Here is a 23,513-nt window from a genome sequence, read left to right on the forward strand (position 1 = left end):
AAATTGATACTTTAGCAGAATAAATAATTTTGGTATCTTCAATGTTTTCTCTGGTTACTCTATCAGTTCTTTTCACAGATTTTTTTTTTTTTCTCTTTTGCTTACTACAGAAAAATTACATCAAATGCAGGATAACAGAACACTGTCAAACTAAGAAGGTTTTATATGGACAGCATTAGACAGGAGCAGAAAGATCCAGTGCACTAATAGGCACGCTCACATGAGCTACCTAGTCCATTGACAGTTCTTTCCTTTGTTCTCCCTCTCGACCCACTTTCTGCCAGTGATTTGTGACATATTTTGTAAGAGATCAAATAAGCCCTTGACACCTGATTGCAATGTAGTGCTTGTTTACAGTTGCATTTTTGAAGGACCTCTAGACAAGATGGAAGGTTTAACTTAAAGTAATTAAATTTGCATCTGCTCTGTGACAGGAATTTTCTTATGTGTGTATCCTGTTGAGCAACTTTAACTGTAATTGGCCATGAAGTACCAAAAGAGGGATCCAGGTAGACAAAATCATTGTTGCCTACTACTAAAATCTGTCATGGTGTTTCTAAGGACTGGCTTGTATTTGCCTTGTGTCAGATTCTTTGAAATATAGTAATGCCTACTTTTCTTTTTTTTTCTATTATTTTAAATGTGGACCCTGGCTTGAAACACAAATTAAGCTGAACTTGATGAATAGCATTTTCTATTCACATCTTAAGTATAAAGAACTATTTTATAGTTGCTTTAAATTTAACATGATCAATTAATATCTGTTATTTGTGGTATATTTTGGCCAAATTGATATTGTTGAGTCCTCTGATCAGTGAGATTTGAAATAACCTGCCAGGATGTTCACGAAATACCATACGAAGTGGTTTTATGAGGACCAAGAATTATTTGCATCTTGCATGACCTGTCCTTATGGCTACTTTGGAGTACAATGTAGGTTAGAAGAAGTAGTTATTTTCAGCATACTGACTACAAGTGAGATTAATAGCTTTTGGAAGGGCTGTAATGAAAGGCTGACCCAACTGGCTTTTGTATTATACCTTGTTTATCCTGCTCTCATCTCTATCACCTTTGGGCTACAACAAAATGTAATTTATGTTAGCAGTGCTTCATTGAAGGTGAAAGGTCACATTTTTAATGAGGGTAGCCCTGATTGGGATTCAGGTTTTAAAATGTTGTGTGGTAGAGTACAGTCAACAAAGTCCATGTGAAGAAAATTATTGCAGAAAGGGGCAAGGTAACATTATTTGAGGGGGAAATAAGGCCACTTTTTATTTAACCACTTTGTTTTGTTTAAAGTTCAATTAGCAGAAGTTAAATAGTTAGGAAAAGGGATAAATACCTAATAAATAAAGGGATAAATACAAAATACCATCAATGTGATGGTCACATCTAATAAGCCTTTGTAGTTTTTGTAGGGTGGTGGGTTCTTTGTCCTGAGAAAAATATTTTGCAGAAAATCAAGTTCCTCTTTCCTTATTTTGATGGTATTTACAAAAAAAACATCTCTCTCTCTCTCATATCTTTGACTTGAGCAGGACAGAAAGGAAACAACCACCTGTGCTTTTTCCAGGGAGAACTTGTCTGTATTTGGAATGGTTAACCATAACACCCAACTAGGTTTGAGTTTTCCCTTTAGAAGGAAAAGTTGCGTTATGCTCAGGAGATTGAGCAATGGTGTCTATTAGTGGTGTGTTCACTTTGGTAAAGCAGAGCTTTTGAGAGTGGTATGCTTTAAAAATGATCCGCTGGATTTTTGTTGAATGGTGTTAATATTAGAATTCACTATGTGACTTAAAGAACCAATTTTATGAAACATGCACCTTCTCTTAGAAGCCAAAATTTTTTTGAGATAGGTTAAAACTTCAAGAGAATTCTAGTCAAAAGAAGTTTAGCAGGTATATGGGGAAGCTTTAGGGTATAAGCAATGAAGGTAAAGTTGTAAATTCGGAGTAGTCAAAAGCTGATTTGAAAGAAGTTCTTGGTTTCAGGTTTTCAGCATTCAAATACCCTGAGTGACTGGTGCTTGCAATGAAAACTCACTCTTTCATTTATGTGTGTTGTATGCAAGTGACAAAGTGCTTCAGTTATGTTCAAGAAAGGAATGGGAAACACATCAGGGATTCTGAATTTTATTACTTTTTGTGGAAACAACTAACCTGAGCTTAGTTCAAAGTTTGCATAGAGAAGAGTGGTGGAACGAGCTGCTTTGGTTCTTTACAGACAAATTGCCTTTCATGGAGATACAGATTATTAAAGTCTGAGCTTTTGTATCTTGTTTTTTGACCGTATATATATATAGATTGTGCAAGAGTAACCACTGCGCAAAACTGTAAGGCCCATAGTGTGGATACAAAAATGCTGCTAGCAAGGATTTTCTTGCTATTTTCTAAGCCCGTGAGAGACTTTCTCACAGAAGAGATAGCAGAGTTATGTAAACAACCAAACATCTGCAGCCTTGAGAAGTCTTGTTTATAGTACAGTAGAAAAATATTTTGACAATGGATGTTTTAGGATTTTAGCCAATCACCCCCAAGGGGTGGCTGATCCTTTGTCCAATTAGACTATGAAGAAAAAAGTCTATAAAAGAGTTTGTAAAATAAATAAATCAATCTTGCTGCACAATTCCTGTCTGCTGGATCTTCTCTCCTCCTCTCTATGGCTGCGGGACACGGTGATATACCCAAACCCTAGGGCATTTTTTTTTTTTTAATACCACAGGATTCACCTTGTGTGGGATTTCAGACTGAAAGTTTAGGAGGGCTGCAGGTTAGATTGCATAAGTGCTGCAAGACTTTGGAGAGGTATTGTGCTGATGTCAGAAGCTTTCTTTCCCTGGTTTTGGATTGTTTTCTGTGTCTCATGCTGCATCATAACAAAATACTGGATTGTGCTCCTGTATGAGAGGAACTTTTTATTCCATGGTGATATGTGAAGCAATATATTGACGCCCTGTTGTAGCAGTTTGAACACAGGTTTCTTGTTCTTCTCCCTAACACTCCCTGCTCCTGTTGCTGCCCTTGACTTTTTAGCACAGGTCAGCCTTGCTGTGCTGCTCCTGCAATGCCTCTCCATCCCGCTCTCTCCCTTCTTCCCTACCACAGCACTCCCCTGTGCTGGGCTCCTGCTGTCTCTTGGCAAGGAATAGAATCACACTGTGCTTTAAAGCAACATAATGTTGGGACTCCCCTTCTTTTCATCCATGCCAATAGGTCTTGAACTATTAATGCAAATCTTCAAAATGATTCTTTTAAATTTACACTTGTTTTACATTATTTTATAATTAAGTTTGAGTGTTGAAAGAGAAGAAAGGAATAGAAGTTTTTGAGGTGATGAAATATTAATTTTATTCACATTTAACCCTAATTTACATTAAGGATGTTAACTGAAAGGCAGATCTTTTGAATTCAACATTTTCATTGTCTTTTAGCCTCACTGATGAACAGTTAGATCTTGTCAGGGTCTACTGGGATAGAAGGAATAATTGTGCAGTCTTGTACTTTTTAGGATAGTCTGTTTGTGATTCTTACTGTTTCCTAACAAAACAAAAAAATTTTAAAAATCTTTTGTCTAAACTAAAACTGAGATTTGAAACAAGACCTCGTTTCAAACCTAGAGCGACTGTCCTGCTTGGGGAGTCTGGCTTACTGTATGTCTTAACAGGACTTTAGTGTCTTAGAAAGCTGATTTCTATCATATTTTACTGGAAGGTATATCAAGGGGTAACATTGGTGATAACATTTGAATTATGTATGTGATATATATATATATATTTCATGCAGGGATATGAATTTAGGTAAATATAAAAAAATTGTGCTGAATGCAACTACAACTAGGTGTAAATCGATACTGATTATTTCCTTTCAGAGAATTGTGTTAACTAAAATGCACTCAGTGTCCTTCTGTTAAAATCTATCATTCTTTCCTGAGAGTTCAGGAAATGTAGCATTTATTTCTGTGATGTAAATTGCTTACAGAACCCTGGATAAAAGTTCAGTCTTGGTAGTGCATGGTAGTGCTGTAGCCTGTTTGGTGCATTTAGTGCTTACACTTGCACAAGTAAATCCTGCAAATGATACAGGCCTTTGTGTGATGTTTAATAAATTATGGGACTTTGAAGAATCTTTGAGAAGCAGGGCCTGCATGTGACTGAGCAGTAGACATGAATAAGTGTTATCCTCAAGTGTATCTAGCAGACAGTAATAGATGCTTGAGCAGGCAATATGAGCACTGAGTGAATGATGGTAATAACATTAAATATTTACATATAGCAAAAGCATTTTGACAGCAGAAAAGACACTGTCTCTGCAGTAAGGTGGATAAACCCCAGTGTGATATAGTATACCTTTCTATAGGACAACTTTTTATTAATAACTAGCAGTGTTTCTCTGTAAGACACATATTATGATCTACTGTCATACAAAACAATTTTCAAGACTTTATTGATGTAATCTCCAGGTGCTAATATCACTCCATACCTACCATAATGCAAAAACAGTTACTGAGTTCAGAAATAAGAATAATTGGGTAATAACTAAATGCTTGATATTAACCATAGTAGATTTTAACTTGTTACCAAAAGCCTAGAGTCACTCTACTTTGCCTTACCTCAGCTTTACATTGCATTTTCTAACATAGGAGCTGTCTGGAGAACTGTGTCCTAAAGAAAGTTGTACTCTGGCTATGCCCAAAAGAGTTGATGAAAGCAAGAAGTCCTCCTGCCCTCTCCACTGCTGAGCAGTTTCATAGGAGTAAATCCAGTTTATTGATTCCAGAGTTGTTGAAGTGCAGGATATTGTTTATGTGCCCTTGTTTTGGTTTCTGAGGGAACCTGCAAATTATGGTTGTAGAACAGTTGGTATTCCTTGCACTGGAATTGTTAAAATAGGTAATTCTTGACTTCCCACGTAATTTTAAAAGAAAATTAATTTATCAGAAGCATAGGATAACAGTTGTTATACTGAGGACCGTATGAATTTTGTTAGAGGTTTTTATCCTTCTAAATGCATTCCAAATAGCTTTCACTTATAGGAAAGAAATAAAACAATAGTGACAGTAAATTGAATTTTTTTGAAATACTGTGATGAACCTGTTTGCATTTAATGATCTGTCATATCATGTAATTAAAACAAATGAATACTGAAAATGAAGTAAAATTGAGTGCTATCAAGCCACTTTTTCGTATATTCATTTTCTTGGGACAGCAAAAGAGAACATAGACCACAATTCTAGAGTTTGTTTCTTTAAATCATCAGTAAGATTGGTTTTTATTTTGTTTCAATATTTTACAGCAAAGATAATCCTTTGGAAGTGGGTAAGGGAAGCTTCTTGTTGAAAAGACGCTTGGCAGTTCCTTCCTTAGCAGTGGCTTTGGTGTGGGCATCCAATCAATGTCTGTGGGTAATCTGCATCATTTGAGAATATGAATAATTATGAATATCTGGAATATCTAAGGCATATAACAAGTTGAACTTTGGTCAGTCAAGAGTTTCTTGAGGTATAAGGGCAAATACATTTTTACAGCTTTTAAGGAAAGAATCCTGTGGAGAAAAGGGCTGGTATATTTCAAGAGGGAAAAAATGTTATATTCCTGCAAATATGTGAATGATATGCTTTGCAAAAGGAATGTGACAGAAATTTAATGTGGTATGTTCTCTTCCTGGACAAGTTTTACTTTGAGGGGAAAAAGTTTTGGAGGTGATAGCTGTTCTGAGGAGCATTCCTCTGTGGCTGTAAAACTGATGTGGGCTACAGAGCTAGAATGTTGATAACTTGATGCCAGTGGATGTGAGCTGAAATGTTTTGAATGGGGACTGCACTGAAGATAAACCCAAGTGGGCTCGTTCCGTTGTCTAAAACTTGAACCATATTCCTTGTTTGTTTGTTGGGTATCAAGAACTGGAAATGATGCAGCATTTAAATTTCAGACTGAATCTGGAATCTAGTACAGGAGCATGCCCCTGGCTTTCAGAGGGCTGTGCATCTCAGGATCCTTAAGAAACAATACCTGTTTTGGAGTAGGTGATCTGCATGTGTTTTTCAAGGCAACTGCTAGTTTGGGATCTTTTTGGGTTAAAACTTCTAATATGCTGATCAGGAATTACTCTAGTTTAAATCATTTTTCTTTCTAACACAGCCTCTGTGTTAGAAATCAGAAAGTATTGTAATAAAAGCAAGGAAACAACAGGTTCTTAAAAGCTTGGACAGTAATACTTCAGTGACCATCAGACTTCAGACTTTTTTTGTTCATTGCTATGGTAAACAGGGGCAAAACTTGGTTTTTGCTGTTAATGCTGCCTTCTTTCTCTTGTAGTCTCTACACATCCTGACCATTTTTCATTGCTTTGTATCAGCACATCTTCCCTCCAGTCTGCTAATTTGAACTTTCCAAGGTGTCAGTGCACCAGAAAGTACAGGTACTTTCTCTGAATCTGAAAGAGCAATTTGAGAAGCCATGAGCAGAATTCTATATGACACATAAGGAATGAGTTTATCTTGCTTTTTTTACTTCATATTTAAAGTAGGGACAATGTTGATTCTTGTGGCAGCAGTTTAGGTCCTAAAGTAGAGTATCGATTCAAATACTTAAAGTGTATTTACAGTAAAGGTTTGCAAACTTAAGAGTTACAGTGTGCTGCCCACTCACTGAGTGAAGCTTCTCCCCTTTGGATTTCTAAGGGGTTTTTAGTACTGCAGTATTTATGCACTTTATATCATAACTGTTTGCCTAATACAATGGAAGGTTTAGTCCATGTGGTTGTATTGTCCTAATCTAACCATCAAAATGAGAATTTTAACTTCAGAAACTTCTTTCATTACACATAATTTCAGGGTTTCCTGATGCAGATAAATAACTGAATAAGATTCTGTGTTCATTATATAACCCTCAAGGTCTAGACCAAGCAGGTCACGACCTGAGAACATACAAAACTTTGCTAAAGTTTTATATTTCCATTTCACTGAGTTTGCAGTAGGAAAATTACATTAGACAAACTCTAAACTCTGCAAGTGTTGTTCTGTTGCAGCCTGCATAATGTTTTCATGAGCAATATTTTAAAAGCTGTTATTCCTCCTCTTCATTCTTGCCCCTCACACTTCTCCTTGTGGCTTCAGAATTTGGAGAAATTATTTTTAAAGCAACCTCAAGCATCTTGTGATACAAGTTATATTTCAATCAGAACAGACATTTGGTGTCCTCCTGTAGCAGTAAGTCTGCCTGGTGGGGATTTTTGATTTTTTCCCCTTGTTTTGTAGTATACAGTTCTACATATGCTAAATTACATTATTTTTGTTTAGTTTAATGAAACAAATAAAATTTGGAGTAATGAGAAGTGGCAATTTAATGCCAGTAATAGGAAGCAGCTTGGTTGAGGGTGATTTTGTGCTGAAATTAGTACTATAAAGTATTAATATATTGCTGTTCATTTCATGATGATAGATGTGGGGTTCAGATGTAGAATTTTTAATTGATTCATAAATATATAGAGTATCCATAAATAAATGGTATCTGTGTGCTAAATGGCTAGAGAACATAGACTTTTTCTTGCCTTTTCCTGTAAAATTGTTGTGAAATAAAAATGGAGAGACTAATGGCAGGGATCGTACTAGCATCCTTCTTTGCAATCTATGCTTTTAACTTGATCTAAGCATGTAAATGATTTTTTTTTTAAACTTGATAGACAATTGTGCTGGTGTTCACACATTAATTTATATTCCTCAGGAAATGTACTTCAACCTCTTCATGGCTTTTCATGAGTGGGGTTGTTTAGTTTGCATAAGTTTAGTTTGCATAAATCTCAGCATTGAGCTGCAGCACTGATCAGCAGAAGAGAAGCAGGGTAACGGAGATGTGGGATGGCTGTAACTCCATTGTAGTGACAATAAATATGATGGCAGGAGTATACAAAATGTCAACACGCAAGCAAGGAATGGAAGAATGTTTGCAGCCTCTAGAACACTTTATTAAGCTATGAAAGCACTCCAGATAAAAATAGTAATGATAGAGTCCATTTAAAACAGAGGGGCGGAAAATTAAAAATATTAAGGTGATGAAATATTTTCCTAAAATCAATTTCAAAAACTATCCCAAGGCGCCAGTGCATAGGCTTTACGATGCACTGGCTCGGACTGTAAGAGCAGGCTGTAGTAAAACTGTGTGTAGAGCGTTACCAGCTATTTAAGGGCGCGTGTGTCGGAGTTACAAAGCAAGAGGAGGAGCCTGTCTCGCTATAACCCCGCTTTGTCCGTTTTTTCCGGGCACGGAGGGAGGCTCCTCTCCTGTGCTGTGCTGGCTCCTCTCCGGGCCGAGGCGGGTCCGTGCGGGCTTTGCTGTGGGGAGGCGCGGCCGAGGGCGCGGCACTGGGGGGCGCTGCAGCACCGCCTGTGCTTCCCCTGCGCGCTGGGGCTCCCGCGCCGGCGAGTGTCAGGGAAATTGTTTTATTGTTAAAGGGCACAGTGTAATATATTCATCTCCATCCACGGCAGCCATTTAATGCCCTGAAACATGCCCTCTCACAGCTCTGGCCTGTTGACTATGCTTATTTGGTGTAATAATTAGCAGAATTTCTCGCTAACAGCGGTACTTACCAACACCTCACATTTTCCTCTGTGTTTTTGTACGTGATGGATTGTGCATTCTATGAATAAAGTTAAGCGGGTCACAGCCTAAGCCCTGTACAACACAGCTATTTTCTGCACAATAGTTCTGAACAGATATATATTAACTCCTTTTTAATCCCCGTGGTGTGTAATGCAAACAACTTTGAGTCTTTTTGTAATAGGCTATTGAAAACTTGTAAGCATAGAACACTTGTCAACTTAAAAACAGAAAAAGAGAAATGGAATGAGGAGCTACAGAAATTGGAGTGCAGTGTCTTTTGCCAATGGCAGGCTTTAGGAGCCTGTTCTAGTGCTTCATGAAGTTTGGTACAGAACTGTACTTTGTTCTAGAGGAAGAAGTCTTATATGCATGTTACGGGTGATCTCTCTGCTGTCATGGTGTTCAAAGTTAGTCTGCTTGGTGTGAAAATACAGGTAGGAATTCTAAGTTAAACAGTACTTGTGTTTTTTGCACTTCTCTATCTGGAAATAATTTTGCTAAAAATTCCTGTCATGGAAATTTAAAAAAAAAAATGTCCCTGAATAAATGCTGTGAGTAGGGATCCTAATCATGGTTCTTTCCAAATGCAGGGGCTGATAAAGTTAAGCGTTCCCAAAATTATTAGGTAACTGTAGTCTTTTTTCAGTTAAACTCCTATGTAAAAATCTAATGGAATTCTTACATAATCAATTAGCTCAACTAACAGTTTGAGGCATATTTCATATGGCAGTTCAGCTCTGCATGGAGACTATCAAGCCTTTGTCACTAGTTTAGGTGGGAATTGCAGCATATGTAGTGCTAAATGTGGGTCACAAGCTCTTGTAGTTGTCTGTTATTTAATTTTAAAATCCTCCCTTTGAATATTTTTTTTAAATCCTGCATTGTTCATTCTTTTTTCATTCAGCCCTTCTTGAATTCTAGTTACTGCTAAAGCAATTCCACTGTAGAAGGAGAAGTAATACAGCATGTTAAGCCAGCAAATAAGAACAAAGGTGGGTCTAGCAGCTTTCTCTTAATGTCAGTTCCTTGCCCTCAGCCTCCCTTATTAATGCAACTGAGCTGCTGTCACTCAGATGGTTTTAACACAGACATGCAGGCTATGTGTCAGAAAGGGTGGCCTAGAATTTTGAATTTCAGGTTGAGAGTACCCCAACATATGAAACCACTGTATCGAATTATAAAATGGTTGGCTCCAGTCCTTGTAGACATTCTGAAGGAAGTGAAATTTATTTATTCTTGTCTTTGATGTATCATCTAAGGAAGTAAGAGAGTTTAGATTTTAAGGTGTTGGCAGTATGTTCAGTTGGATGGAGACTTTCCTATGTGCCTTTAATTTTATGATAGTTCAGAACAATCCTTCTCTTCGTCAAGTTGTACTTCCATGTTAGAATTATTTTTTGTGTGTTTGTATCCCTTTATATAAAAGGTTTTTACATTTTCTCACTGTTCCTTCACTTGTTTTGCTGTGGGCTTTTTGATAATGTTCTTCTGTAACATATACAGATATTTACTTAAAAATACAATCAGAAATTATTTGGTGCTTTTTCTTTACTGGGTCATTTAAAGGATTCAATTTTGAGTGTCACCACACAGTTGATTAAACATGTCTGTATTTTCCTATCAGCCTGCTACAGCTTTAGTATGTTGTGGATTAGCATGGCTGCCCTTCTTCTTCCTTTGTTTAAACAATGAATCCAAGCCACTGTAGAGTGAGTTAGTACTCTTGGTAGGAATTGTTAATTTATTAAATTTGGTAGAAGAATTTTTTTTTCAGCAGAAGAGAGCAAGTAGGGCAAAGGAGAGTTGTGTAGAAATCTGGAATAGTCCTCTGTGTGCCAGCCTCTCTCTTTTTCGCCTTCAGAAATCCAGCCTGTATTTGAGAATACCGTGGAGAAAGGAAGAGATGATTTTGAAAAGATTTGTTATTACTGTACTACTTCACATTCTCAAAACACAGAGGTAGCAGCAGGACTATCTAGAGTCTTAGACCAATTAGGAATTTAAGTGTATGGGTAGAAAGGACAGGCAAGAGTTTTCCCTGAACAAATGTGAAAGGAAGACTTAAGAAATAATTTTTGTGCATTTCTATTTTAGTTGAGTAATGCTGTTCTGCAAAATTACACCTGAACATTGCAAGTGAGGGTAAAAGTTAATGAGAAATAAGATCTGTATATGCAAATAATAGAAATGAAAACTGGAAATTAAGTATTAGCCTTTTCATGAGTCAGAATAGCTTTATTAAAACAGCATTAGTTGAAAATGTAGGAGTTCTTAAGTTTGTTCAAAAAATGTATTCTTAAGCAAAATCTTGATTTGCATTATGAAATTCACCTGGATTTGACACAAAGAAAATGGCTTAACAGAGATCTACTTCTTTTACAGCACATCAGTGCTCTCTTGTATGTTACCTCTTAGTATACCCTAACATTATTTACATAATGCAAAGATGGCTTAAGAATAAAATGTGAGTAGCCCTTCTTTTAGCTGTAGTTCTTTAACCTTACCATAGTACTGCAGACGTTCTCAGTACTGTGAAATGCAGATACCAACAAACCCCTGGTTTTTTGGATTGTGAGGCAGAAGAGGATTTCTAACACCAAGGTCTCCTGATTCACTGACCACTGGTGACTGGCAAAGTGATTAATCAAAACCAAACTGAGGAATGAGATGCATCAAACTTTCAGTCAGTGTGGCTTTGCTGCCTCCAGTTTATTTGGTTAGGCTGCATGTGCAGAACTTCTTAAGGAAATATGAATGATTCACTGTAGTCTGCTGGTCTACACAGTTTGGGAACCACTCATTTATAAAAACTTTCAAACTTGATATGAGAAAAAATTCCCATGAGGGAGAATTCATGTTTCACAGAGGTGTCTCCTCCAGTGCCTAATTATCCTTTCTTTGCAATTGTGCTCCCTGTTTCTGGTCTGAACTTGCCCAGCATTTCAGACCCTGAATTTTGCTAATTGTTACCTGCCAACTTAACATTTAAATGTTAGCTTTCTGTTCCCCATGTGGCTTATTTTGGAGACTATGAATAAAACAAAGTCTTCAAGCTAAACAAAATTAAGCAAGTCTGAATTGTTCACTATGAGCAGTTTCTTTAAAAGACTTCTTTTTTTAAAAAAACCTCTTTTTTCAGCAAACCATATGGCAATATCTTTCTTGAATTTATATACCAAAATTCAATTCAACAGTATTTCATAAATAGTTGTCTTATAAAATTGAGTCAACAACTGTAGTATTTAGGTTTTCTAAGTGAGTGTTACCATCATTTGACAAATGATGTTGTGCGTGCAAAATTAGGAAAGCAGTATGTAATAAATACAAAGCAGTGTCTGTGCATTTATGACACAGGTCACTCTTATAAATCATAGAATCATAAAATACCGGGTTGGAAGGCGACCTCAAGGATTATCTGGTCCAATTGTGTAAAATGTTACAAATTGCACTTCTTGCTGAATACTCTTGTACAAATTTTGTTATGTTAAATTTATGTGCATAATGTGATCTCTAATATTTATGTCCCTTAAAATACATTATAAAAAGTGGTGCAACTGTATTAACTCTGTTCTCATGTGTATCTTCAAAAATGATGTCTCAGTTGTGCTGTTTTGGAAAGATACTGACAGTGAATGCATTGTAACCATGATTACACATCAGTGGTTTCCTTTAAATTGTTTTGGGGAGCATGAAGCTTCTGCTCAAAGCCTCCCCTAGTGAGAAACATTGAGAGGAAAATTTGAGTTTATCATGTCCTTGAAAAGGGCAAAGCACGAAGATTGAAGAGCAGAGGCAAAAAGCAGGAGGCAAGAAGTCCGGTGCTGCTTCTGCAGCCAAAACCCAGGGGACTGGCATTCCCCTTCCTTTGGTGCATTCTTTGGCAGTGATTTTGTTAGCTGTGGCACACACTCTCAAGAATTATCTGGTAAATGCCTCCCTTAGAATACATCAGCTATGTCCCTGGTGAAATGTGACTAACGCAAAAGAAAAGGGTTCCTGAAATACATTTCCTTTTATCTGTAAGGCTTTAAACCATCTTCTTGTCTTTTCATTCTGGAGTGAAGAATACAGTTCTGCATTCTGTAAATATGTAAATATGATGTCTGTAAATATGTAAATATGATGTCTTGGAAGGCTGTAAAGGTCTTCAGATTTCACCAAGTTTGTAAGTGTTTTTAGACTTTCATAGTGCTTATTGTGCTAATAAAATCTCTGGAAAATAATTTGGTTCTGTAAAAAATACCAAGAATCAACAATTTTTTAATGGCCTGCGAAGACGTTCAAATACTGTGTAATGGGCATGACACTTACAGTATGTGAAATTTAATGCTCTAGCTCCTTATTGATCTTCCTTGTAGCCAATTGCATGGCACATGCATTTGCACTTAAGACCTGCTCTTTCTACATTAACACTATCTTCTGCAGTGTCATCAAGGGCAGGTTAGAAGCTGCATTTTGATGCTAAACTGAAGTATTTAAGGAAATATCTATATTTTTTTCTTATCCTTTTCACTTTACTTTTGACTGCTTTATCTTCTGGGTGATATTTTAACACTTAGAGGTTTTTTTCCCCCTTTTTAAAGTATTCTTACTGCACATTGATTGCTTCTACCATTACGCATCAATGTATATAGAGACCAGCAATCCTGCCAGGCTTGCTGTTTTTTAGAAATGATGAAAAGCTGCAAGAAAATTACTTTTATCTTTGATTTTGCTGGTAGTTCTGAAAAACTCTTTTGGTGTGACCTGCCAGAGTTTGTATTGGCAAGTTCTTTTTCTGTATCTACAGAAGTTATGAGCCTGTTGCAAAGGTTATGAATCTGCATTTGAAGCTGTGTCAGCCCTTGGGTTTCAATCTGGAGTTCCTTGTTCTGTTCTGTGGTTGTTGGTCAGTGTGTTTGCTCTTACTTTGCTACATCAATTAGATACTGAATCCCAGTGGAGTTTGTAGAATTCCACATTGCAGATATGCAGCACTTCCCAAAATAATGTGGTGATCTTTAATGTTTCTTTCTGTTTCCTTGAGTTATTCAGGGAGAAATAGCACCATGTCAGCATTATTTTCCATTCTTAAGCATAATATGCATCTCCTAAGGCTGCAGAGATCTAGTGCCATGTGTCCTGGTAATAGATTTCCATAGAAGTTAGGAACCATCAGTATCTTTATGTCATTAGAACATGAGATGAACATGAACAGCAACACCTAATGTATCCTTGTTTCAATATTAGCCCTTTTTATAGTTTTTATTTTATCTGTCTTTAGTCTTTATTGAATCTTTTGTCTGTCAAATACTGTTGCTTAGTATTTCACAGCTGGTCAAACCCCTTTGGTTCCTTGGGACTGGCTGTGTAGGGGTGTTTTTGCTACATCATGCAGAATTAGTAACTGGTAACAGTCACTAAGGTTTCTGTCTGCTGATTCTTTGGAGGTAAGCTGGTAAAGAATTGCTAGATTAAGAAATCTAGTTTCTCAGAAACTATTGGCTATTTTTTAGAAACTGTGCAAAGAATGGCATGCAGAAATGCTCCAGTGCCCTTAGCTATTCATTGTGACTCACAACCACATTGAACTGAAAGTATCCACTGTCTTAAGCATTTTCTGAAGTACACTTGTGATCTTGAGTCTGTATGTATGAGAAGAAACTAAGAACTGGAGATCTTAATGAAGCTTGATCATTTTCAAACAAATTTGAATGTTCTTACTTCTCACCTAATACACAGAGCTGACCCATTTACTAACTGGTACCTGCTGCAAGAGGATGCATGGATGATAAGAGGGAACAAGACATGGATGATGGAATCAAAGTGCTTGCAGTGATGGTAGAAGAAGTAGTTTATTCACAGTTATGTGGAGGAGGCTTAGGGACAGCCCAAATTGTCTGTGTTTGAACTATTTATTACTTCAAATTTTAATTATGATGACTTACAGTGCTAATCCATGTGTGACAAATCCACACTCAGCTAGGTAAGGAAATTGCCAGTTCTGTTCCATTAACAGCCACTGGCTAAAGGAACAATGTTCCTGTAGGTTAAAACAACAATTAAGGGGCTCTTAACACTTAAAGGTGGGGAGAGAGGGGATACTGGCAGCAGACATTTTTCACACATTGCTAAGCTGCTTCAATGCATAAATTAACTCTTAGTTCAGTTACATCGGTTGAGTGTGTTGTGCATATGCATGACTGGTCTGTGTGTGTGTGAACCAAAACCTGGGCCTGGTGATTTATGAGAAAGGGTAAGAGAGGTTGAAATTAGTAAGCAAAGCCAAACAGTACCTTTGCAGCAGAGAATATCAAACAGTCTTTGAGACAGCTACTCTCAGATGCTGATGTTAGACTTGAGGTCTTTGTGTGGCAGTGGATTGTTCATTACGTAATTTTTTTCGTGCCCAGGTCACTTGAACCGTATTTTGTCACTTCTGTAGCTGGATCCATTTGTTCAGTGGAAGAAAAGGATCACTGTTATAGTAAATAACAAGTATAATTTATTGTAGTATAATTAGCAAGTGAATATATGGAACAGGAAATACTGCTAGACTGTTGTAGATAATTTTAATATGAGTTTACATAGAATACTAATAATGCATGGTTTTTCCCTTAATATAAAAATGTTTTTGACTTATATTAGGGGGGTGGGGAGGGCAGTTTATAGTATGCAAATGTGGTACAGTATGGTCATATATCTACCAGTATTTTTGGGAGGCTGTATTGTAGAATGTAGCACAGACAATGTTTTTGGTAAGTCTTGAGTGTAATGAAGGGTAGGCTGGCAATATAACATTTTCATGTCAGTAAATGGGGCTGTAAAATTGGCCAGTCCCTTAAGATCTTTTGATGAGTAGAGTTTACAGAAGTAATTTGAAGAAAAAAAATTTCTGAAATCTAATATATGTGATAATGGAGAAATAAAAGCTGTAATGGTACATTTAGAATGCATTTTTTATTACTTGATGTTCATTTCTGACATAACTTGTTTTAGTGAGCCACTTGAATGTTCTTGGTAGCTATGAAGTTTTAATAGCTAACACTTGGAAGGCCTTGTAGTTTAAACAAATGTCAACTTCAAAATCACATTCCTTCCTTAAGAAACTATCCCAATTTTATTAAAAAAAAAAAGCAACCTGACATGTGAAAGACTGTTAGGAGGTAACGTTGTGGAAATTCCTGTAAAATGATGGCTTTTTTCTTGATGGGGTCTTAGTATTGTGTCACAAAATTTTTGCTGTATGTTTAATCGTCCTCCTTTATAAAACTGTTAAAGCATTTCAGAGCACTAGTCCTTTGTTTCATGCAGGACTTGAAAGAAATCCATGTTTTATTACAGTTGATTAAAAAAAAAAAGAATGAAAGGGAAACAGAAGCCCTAATGGACATTCTTATGTGGGTAAAAAAGGTAATAGGACGGAGAGATTTTTAAGAAACCAAAGGTTTGCATCTGAACTGTGATTCAGATCTTTCTGTCATGACAATAGGCATTCTCAGGCATTCCGAAGCTGATAACCCTTTGGATAATGAAAGACAATTGGGAAAAACAGTATTGGAGAAGGAGATGATACTTTCTTATGCTTTGAATAGTGGGTCTTTTTTAAATATCTATCCCTGAAATTTCTGCAAACATATTGGATTGCATTAAAACCAAAAAAATTCAAGTGTGCTACTAGTTCTGGTACCGAGTAGTCTCAAAGGTGTAAAACCTGCAGTAGGCAGTTAGCAAAACTTTTTAAGATGAAAAAATGGACAATGTTTTAAGAACTTCTGATGAAAGGAGTTGAGGCAAAGGGGCTGTTGTAAGCTGGGAGTGGAGATGATGTTCCAGAGCAGCTAGACAAACCTTTTTGCACCCTTACCTCCACCAGTGTGGTGTTCCCACCTTTAGCCCCAGCAAGATCATTTGTCAGCCCTAGATATGAGATAGGCAAAAAAAAAATCCTTTTTGCATGGATTTAAGTCTTCCTTGTGTTAACAATTGCAATTGCTTCAATGAATTCTTCAGTACATTTTGTGCCAGGTACTTGGGGGGAAAAAAACCCCAAACTTTTGCTTAATGTTTATTTTCAGTGGTTTTACATGTTAGAAATTGTTGTGCCATTGCAGCCTTAAATTTGTTGTCAGAACTAATTTCAGTAATATTTCAGTGTGATTATAATAAATTTAGTTTTTTATAGTATATTGTTTCAGCCAAGAAAATTATCTGTAAATTGGAAAATAACTGTTGTTTTCTGACTTGCTTGATGAGGAAACTAAGTAGGAATTCTTTGTTGGAAACACTAAAGTCTTCATAAGCCTTTATAGCCTAGATATTGAACTTCTGTCTTACAATTAAGAGAGAAATGAAACCTTCTGAGAATGGTACTGACACCCCACAGGGAAAAATGTCAGCTGTGAAAGTTTTTATATTGTCATGCTTCTTGGTCAGAAAATGTCATTGAGTCCCATCTTTTCCTTATATCACTTAATTTGAAAATAGAAAAACGTGTGTAACATAACTGCATTTTGGCTTGTACTTTTGATGTGTCTTAGTTGTGTTTCTGTTACTTCTCTTGCTCTGTAACATACAATGCACCACTTCTCTTGCCAGGAAAAATAAATAATTACTAGTATAGTGATTGAGAGATTCCAATTATTGATATTCCACTTGCTGAATTTTACAACTGTCCCATTAATAATCCTATTTATTATTAATAAATGAGCAGAGATTGTTAATGTCTGCAGGATGTTCATTGCACATTCTAAAACTGGATATTTGTGCTTCTGATCTTCGTTGCAAAGTCAGTTAAAATAGCTCCAGAAACACAGCAGCCCACAAAATGAGTATTTGCAGAGGTATTTGCCTTTCTGAAAGCCCAAGATGAGCACTTAACAAAGTTTCTAAAGCAGTGCACAGTGCATGGTGACAGGGATGGTGCACTTTAGATCGTCTTTCATGTATTGGCGTCACTAATGTGTGTATAACAATCACACTGTTTTTTAAAATGTGAGAAATATAATCTTGGTATTGGAATAAATTGTTCCACTGTTGATAACTTTTAAAAGGTAAAACTCAGAAAAAGGCTTTTTAAGAAGCCTGATACCTTCAAATAGAGGCAATTTTTTAGTTTTTATTTAGGGGTTTATGTGTTTGAAAAGCCAATAAACAATGCTTATGTAACAGTGCTTAGACTTTCACATCAGCCAGCTGGTATAGCCAGATACTGAGTTTTTCTTTTTTTTTTTTTAGTTTTTGGAGGTATTTGTGAGTAGCTTGATGTTTTTGACATCTGTGTGACAGCTTCTTGCATAAGAGATGAGCAGCATGTTATACCACCCAGCTGTGTGTATTAGTCTGCACATCAAGCTGAAGAGCGGCACTTAGCCAGATCTGACAATCAAATGTGAACTACTACTACCTATACACAAGAGTGCATTTTAATGTTATGTGCTTTTTGCCAAGAGCCTGATACTTGACAAAGAAATTGTCAGAATCTCTCTTCTTCCCACTTTTTTTTTTCTTCCCACAGATGTGAGTCCATGTTAAAATATCTTTTTTTTTTTTCTGCAGTTTAATATGGTTTATCTTACAAATAACAAAGCCAGTCTAATGTTTTCAGCAATTTCATGTAATAAAGTTCTGGCAAGCTTTTGGTAATAGAGGAGTGTAATTGTTTTAGAATATGCAGAAAATCAGCGTGTCATTTTCTGCCAACTTAATCTGAAGTTACAATCTGCTGGGTTTCACCAATGACTTCATGTCAACATACCAACAACCTGTCCCCAAAGAAAACTGAGGACATAGAGAAATTACACCACTAGTTCAGAAATGTCAGTGCTGCTCTTCTCAGGCTTGTTAAGAATTGGTGCTCAGTGCATTGTGAGTGTGGAGATGAGTGAGAGCCACCTGCTCTTATTGTAGTTTGACTGATCTATGAACCTTAAAATCCTCTACACTTCCACCTGACTTTAAGCCTCTGTCATCTTTCTTGATGCTTAAATTTGAATAAATGGAATTAATTGTAACAGAATTCAGTTATACTCCAGAGTTCAGCTCTCCTTGTTTACATGTTTGTTATAAGCCAGGAATTAGATACTACATGGGATTTTTTTTCTTCCTTTTTTAAATAGTAGTGCCAGAATAGGGAAGATCTGTTTTGACCTCATTTTGAACTTGGTTTTATGAAAGTGTTAGTCATACCTTTTTTTTAACTTAGTCTGTTTCCTTTTGTATTATATCCTTAATAATCTTTTTAAAACAGTATTCCATTTCCATCTGGTCTTTTTCTTACAACGTAAAGATATTGAGTGAGCTGCAACTTGAGTTGTTTCTTGTGCTAGTGTTTATGTAGTTGAAAGTATTGCAATAAAAATAAGAGCTTGAATCCTGTTATATATTTAAGCATTATGGCATATACAGTTTTATGGTCTTTGATTTGCAAGTAAGTTGAAATTTGTTAATAATCAAAGTTTGTAAAAAGTAATCCCTGCAAGCTAAAAGAAAGTAGAGGAAGGAGTTTATTAATTTTCTAGGCCAGTACTTCCACTGCAATAATTTTTACACTGTTGTTAATCTGTATTTGTACCGAGTTAGCATTGAGTTAGTAGATAAGTATGAATGGACCTGTCAGGGATCAGGATTGTTTGATTCCAAAATTCTGATGGCATGTTTCACACATCTCTTGCACTTTGCAAATCATTAACACAATTAACTATATAGTGCCACAAAAAAATCTATTTTGATTAATTAAAACCTGAAAGACACAATTTGGAGAAAAAGCAGGCTTTTGTCTTAGCGATTTATTAGTGGTCACATTGACTAAATATTGGTGGAGATGCTCTTAGTCTAAACCAGAAGTAAAAATGGAGTTCAGAGAACAAGGGGACAGAGAAAACATGTTCTTACAGGCAGGTGGTTCTTTGTGCACTCCCAGCATCAAACCAGATTTATGGCTGTCTGTGGGATAGAAGGTCTTGAGGATGGCATTTTAGATATTGTCAGGCTGTGGGGGCTTTGGGGTACAGTACACTGTGCTTTCTTTTTCCTTCATAAACCATTTCAGGAAATATTTTAGAGTACACCCAACACTGGAGCTCATTATTTTAATGAAGTGAGTTATTGAGCCATTGGATGAAATATGAGCTTTTTACCTATTGGATGCACAAATTGAAGTAAAAAACAAAATGAAAAGGAAATAAGAAATTAATGTGTAATTATAAAGTAGGCACGGGTCTGAAGAACATGAGGCCAAGATGAATTTTGATCAGTGTAACAAGGACTGATTATCTAAAAAAGAATTTAGGAGTAAAAGTACTCATGTGCTCTAAAACTACCTAAACTGAATTACTGCTTTGAAAGTGGAGAAGTTCCATGGATTTTTAAAATTCGTTTTTCATTGTTTAATTTTCCAGAATTGAAGGTAGTAAGAGAAGTAATTGCACATGGTTTTGTCATTTTACTACAACTACTTTTATGCTTCTCTGTTTATATCTTGGTTTTTAGTCTAATTTTCTGTTTCAATTTTACCCCTCCAAAACAGAAGAAGAAACTTCTTGAAGAACTTGGGGAGAATAGGCTTCCATATCTGACACCAACCGATGCTGATTTCCACCAGCTGGTAACGTATTTCTTTTAACTCGTTTTAAACTAAAATGGCTGTTTGCACTGAACAACAAATAAATCTTCCTTTGAAGAGACACTGTGAAATCTGATATGAAAAAAGATATCCTGATGGCTGATAGTGCACTTCCAGGTGTGCGAAATAAGATCTCTAGAACTAGGATATTCACAAATGAGAACTTAGTGAACTTCTTTTATTTTTAGGTGTTTACCCTCAGTACCAGTAATGTATAACAGTTAATCACAGTATCTCATGCTTTGTTGAAACAAAATCCGTGTCACCATTCTTTTAATTTATTGTTTTCTGAGTGGTAAAGAGACTTTTATAGCATTTTTAGTATAATAGGGGGAATATTAACGTAGAAATTTAAATTTTAGGAGGCTTAATTCTACTTTCCAACAATAAGTAATTGTTAAGACTTTGCTTACAAAACAAACTGTGGAAACTGGAATGCCTCAAATGAAACCAAAGTAAGATCAGACCCAGTAGCCACGTGAATAGTAAACCAAGTGAGTGTATGGAAGAATATAATGAATTAATAAGTTTTCTGCATCCATCTTGGATCTTTCTACATCAGCTACAGAACTCAGGGTAGGTTCAATCAGATCAAATTGGATCATGGTAAGACAAAAAGGTGTAGGAAATCACCTGGGTGTTTGAACAGCTCCAGTGAACATGCTCACGTTACACGACACAGGAGCAGTGCCTGCCCTGTGTTGATACATGGCTCAAAGATGTGCAAGCGGACAAGAGCTGGGAAAATTTATAAGAGCAAAACAGACGGATTTTCTTTTTTCTTCTTTCTTTACACCAAAGCCCAAATACGTTCCTTTCAGTCTTAAACTTACGCTTATGAAGAAACTCTTCCCCCTTTTAAGAATCAGGCAGCGGTCTTTTCTCCTCCCTAGTCCTGTTACATTCCCTCCTGTTTGTTCTCTTCTATCTCAGATGCTGCCAAGAGCTGCTTTGCCCAGCATCTTTTTTTTTTTTCCCATCTTTGTAAATTCACCTTCTTGTGGAGTTGACGTGAAAAGAGAAGGTGGAGTCAAGGTTGCCCAAGTGGCATCTCTTTTGCTCAGGATCAGTAACCCATAAATGTAGAAGACAATGGGAACAAGATAAGCAGTAAAATCACACCTGTTCAAGCTTTAATTAAGTTTAGATAAATTCTTTTTGCAAATATAGAATTATACTTTTTATGTAGTGTTTGTGTGCATACTAGGTATTTTTAAGTATATATGATAACCATAAGCATCACAAACACCTTTTAAATTCTGTGGTGGTTATGGAATGTTACTTGAATCACAGCTGTAGAAATTGAAAGTTCCATGATGCTTAAATGCACTACAGCTGGAGAGGCAAAGAAGGGTGAGAGCTTGAAGACAACAAATCGGCAAAGTAAAATATCATATATAGTTTAGTTTTATAGTCTGTGTTTCCTGGACAGACCTGCTCTGCTCCTTGAAGGATCCACCTCTTACAAAACAGTATTCTTTGAACATGTTGGAAAAGTTAGGTAGGATGCAACAAAAAAAAATCTGCCATATCCTGTCGGGTATGGAAGTGTACAGGCTGAACAGAAGTAAGAAATTCCATCACAAGCAAAACTTCCACTGACATCCTCTTGCAATGTGTTTTGCCTGATGAAGGGTTTTGGAAATGGGCCCCAGGCCATGAGCTGAAACAATGTAGTGTTTAAAGCCAGTACTGAACAAGAAAGGGCTGTAGCAAGGTAATTCCCAAATATTTGAAGTGCAGACTATCATTTCATGATGAACATGGCAGTTTGCTTATCAAGGGTCCTTATTGCTGATTCCTAACTTTATCCTGTCACACTAGTCCATAGGGTGATTCTCTGTGTTGAGTATCACCATCAGAAGTGAAAGCATATTTAAAGTCTTGTGTGTACCATTCACAAGATGATTTGAGCATCAAACGTGCTTTTTTTTTTCTGTCCTGTAGTTGCCTGTAATGCACCCACTCCTTTCAGAGTGAACAGTGGGTTGACCTTTAATACTGGCTGTCGGAGTTACAACACAGAGTACATGATTACTGCCCTTCCCCATCCCCCTGAAACAACAAGGTGTCTGGTGTGAACCCAGCACTCACCCCGTGTTCTGATCCTGTAATTCTTTCCTTATGGAGGGCACAGCACGGGCACTGGCTGGGGATTTAAAGAAGACCAGGCTGTTTTCATGTGATGTGTTGGAAATTTGTTTCCACTTCCTGATTTCTTTTGAGATACCTTAATGATAAAATAGTTCTTAAGCATGTGATCTTAAAGCACAAGCCAAAGGTAACATGCCTCTGACTTGGCTGGCAACTAAATGTGCAAGGCATTACCTCTGCAGTTCAGGAGGGAAGTACAATGTTGTTACCTTTGTAAAATCCGTGTTCTTCCTTTCTAGTCCATGTTTTCAGGCGTTTAATTGCTTTACGTCATATTGTTATTTCCCTCCTTCTGTTTCTAATAATTGTTAGGAATTTCGTGTGTGTGATTCATGTCAGAAATTCACTGTATTTATATTTTCATATAAATGGTTTAAAAATGTATTGTATTAGTGACTGTTCAAATATACCATAATAGCATATGTAATGTGGTATGATTATGTCCAGTATACAGAATTATTTAAAGAAATACTGGGGTACTGCTATAGCATCTGTTAGTGCTCTTTCTTTCGTACAGGGCATTTGCATAATGAAAGAAATAATGAAGTAATAATCTTTATATGTCACAATATATGATATTCTGTCATTATTAAGTAGGATTGTGAAAGAATATTTATGATTCACATCAGCTTGTACCTACACATCTGACTGCAGAGTCTTACATTTACAGTTACTGATTTCACTAGGTGTTGTTTATAAAGATTTTTTTCACTGTACTGTTCAAAGGCTGGACATATGCAGCACTGATAGAAACAAAAGGGGCAGTTCAGGACCTCTAAAGGAATCATTTCAGGCTTTGGACAAGCTCAGGTGAACTTAGTTTATCAAGTTTGAATTCATTTCTTTGAATGAGAGCTGGGATCCACTGTTCTGGGATTGTAGAGAGACCTTCACACAGATCTGGGACTCTTTTGAAGCTTTGATGTTTGAAGCTAAGCATGTAAATACAATTGTCAGAAATTATTATCTGTAGATACTGTTACAGGTTTTTTTTCCTCTCTCTAGGAAGCTAGTTTTTGGAACCATAAGAATGTATAAAGAAAAGGAGTTAGCTTCACTGTAAAAATTTCACAAGGAATGGTGGTGAGGTTTATAGATAAACCAAGATTTATTATGTGTAATCATTATTTTTAAAATAGACTTCCTTTTATGTTCCCC

General features: G+C 36.4%; 1 protein-coding gene across 1 annotated transcript in view; it reads left to right on the forward strand.

The window, feature by feature from the left end:
- FTO (FTO alpha-ketoglutarate dependent dioxygenase) overlaps positions 1-23,513 on the forward strand; it is a 228,318-nt gene that overhangs the window by 20,421 nt on the left and 184,384 nt on the right. The window contains exon 2 of the mRNA XM_082290062.1: positions 20,106-20,183. Coding sequence (XP_082146188.1) covers positions 20,106-20,183 — 78 coding nt within the window. The remainder of the gene's footprint in view (positions 1-20,105; positions 20,184-23,513) is intronic.

Source organism: Coloeus monedula, assembly GCF_965178545.1.
Source record: "Coloeus monedula genome assembly, chromosome: 13".
NCBI lineage: Eukaryota > Metazoa > Chordata > Aves > Passeriformes > Corvidae > Coloeus > Coloeus monedula.